The 2,276-nt window shown below is 53.1% G+C and overlaps 1 protein-coding gene across 1 annotated transcript; it reads right to left on the bottom strand.

The window, feature by feature from the left end:
* Positions 1–221: 221 nt before the first annotated feature.
* Positions 222–1,882, bottom strand: LOC123397067 (protein MKS1-like). The gene has a single exon (XM_045091759.1). It carries the CDS (start codon positions 1,373–1,375, stop codon positions 653–655), a length of 723 nt encoding a protein of 240 aa, XP_044947694.1. The 5' UTR covers positions 1,376–1,882; the 3' UTR covers positions 222–652.
* Between the last annotated feature and the right edge of the window lie 394 nt (positions 1,883–2,276).

A 2,276-nucleotide genomic window follows, 5' to 3' on the forward strand; every position in this document is an offset into this window, starting at 1 on the left:
ATCATCTACTTCTAATGGTATAATTTTTAGACTATAAAACTCAACTTTTGTTGGTTAAATTATAGATCTAGAAATACGCACAAGCCTTATAAACTGGAAATGAGGTAGTACTATCAAAATCTTACGGGCCAGACAGGGAGAAGACCGCAGCTCCTCGCTTCATCGTCCACCGCTGCGGAGACCCTTTTTTTATGGACACAACAATCATCTCTCTTCGTTGCTTCTTGTCAAAAAAAATTATACTCCGTATATATCTTCCGTTGCAATGCATATGTGCAAGTCTAAATGAAATAATACAGGGCTTTCAAAGCATAACCACCGAACTTAAAATAAATAAGGAATAAAAAAACAACATACCACCTCCTTCGTTTACAAGTAAGTAACACAATCAGAATTAATTGAAAGAAGCACCCACCAAGCATGGTTGGCTCCCCATAGTCAATGATCTTGAAACAAGTTTTGCACCACCATTCTACCTACTCAATCAGTTAGCAGCGGCAATCAGTTGACAATGTCAATCAATCAATCAATTAACAGGAGCAACGTCTATCTACTCAACTTAATGGAGTGCACCTACTCCCTGGTTCTCCGGCGGCCATCTAAACCCGGACGCAGGCAAAAAAAAATTCAAATCAAATTAAATCAGGTTAATTTACAGGTCCGGGAAGTCGCTGAAGAACCTCATCATCATCCCCGGCGAGGGCATGGTGGGCGTGGCAAGCAGCACGCCGCCGGGGCTCGACGCGGAGGCGGAGGCGAGGAACGGGCTCAGGTCGTTGAGCCAGGACAGGGAGCCGGTGTCGAAGGGCAGCGGCGAGAAGAGCCCGGGCGAGGCCGCCAGCGGCAGCGCCGACGGGACGGGCGAGAGGATGCCTGGCCGTCCGGGGCCGAGGACCTCCGCGAAGCCGTCTATGTCCAGCCAGGACCCGGAGTACGGCGCGGGGCCCGGCGGCAGCGGCCGGACGGACCTCTCGATGGCGGCGTACCTCGCTGCCGGCGAGAAAGGCGGCTGGAACTGCGGCGGCACCGGCACGGCAGAGGGATGGTCCTCGGCGGAGCACTGATGGGCCGGCGCGCCCGGGCCGGTGAGGCGCTGGACGAGCGCCAGGAACTCACCGGGCTGGGTGTGGATGACCTTGGGCGAGGCGTCGTAGATGATGACCGGCGCCCGCGGCTGGGCCTGCTGGTGGCGGTTGGCGGGGGCGGCTTGCAGTTGCCGGGCCCCGTGACCGTGAGGCAGCGGCACGACCGGCGGCTTCCTGATCTTGTGGGAGTCCTTGCTGACGGACAGCCGCGGGGGCCGCGGGCCCTGCAGCTGCAGCTGCCTGCTGCGCGGCGACTGCCGCTCCTCCTCCGACGACGGCGGCGCGTCCATGGATCGCTCGCGGTAGTAGGAGGAGGTGGAGGGAGGAGGAGAGTAGCCGACAGAATGGGGATGGAAGGAAGAAGACGAGCGTGCTTTGGTTTCTAGCTGGCTGTGGACGGACCCGGCCGAGAAATCAATGGGGCGAGGTGGTTGTTGACCTCAACAGGCAAGGAAAAGTCGTGGGTGCTTCCCAAAAGTTATACTCCTACTGCAAGGCCGGTGATAGCCGTCGGCTAACCGATGAAAGTACCGACCGATCACCTCCTACCGTACTGCGGTTAGGCTGTGCGATCTGATGTGTGGCCGCCCGATGACCCGATCTTCCCATGATTTGTCTGGGTCGGCTGCCATGGCACGACCACACTGCCATAGCAGCCCCTTTTATTCACTATCATCGCGGCGGGCTTGGGAGACGGCTTGCATCCAAGCCAGCCAGTAGCTTTGAAAGGTGTTGGCGTCCTTCCATATGGCATCACGACTAGTTCGACCAGACCAGCGGAAAAGAACTTGCTTCCGGCTGTCACTTGGAGTTCTGTGCCACAGACTGTCATGGTTTCAATACGTTAGAGCATGGTTAATAGTATAGCCCTGCTGGCTATAAACAGTCTTATAGCCCATCTTATAACTAGCTTGTACAATAGTTAGCTATAAAATAATACTTTCTTCGTCTCGGTGCATTAGGCATCTTACGAAAATCAAATAATCCCAAAACACTAAGGCACATTAGAGTAGTACTAGTTGCATGCATATTAATTAGACCACATCTATTAATTGAAGGACCAATGCATGTAATTTATGCGGTACACTTTTTGGATTTCAAGAGGTATTCTAATTAATAGCACATTTTCAGTTGAGAAAGGAACGATGTGATTGGCTTCCTCTACAATTTAATTTTCTTCTCCTACCCAAT

This window comes from Hordeum vulgare, chromosome 5H (assembly GCF_904849725.1).
Source record: "Hordeum vulgare subsp. vulgare chromosome 5H, MorexV3_pseudomolecules_assembly, whole genome shotgun sequence".
Classification (NCBI taxonomy): Eukaryota; Viridiplantae; Streptophyta; class Magnoliopsida; order Poales; family Poaceae; genus Hordeum; species Hordeum vulgare.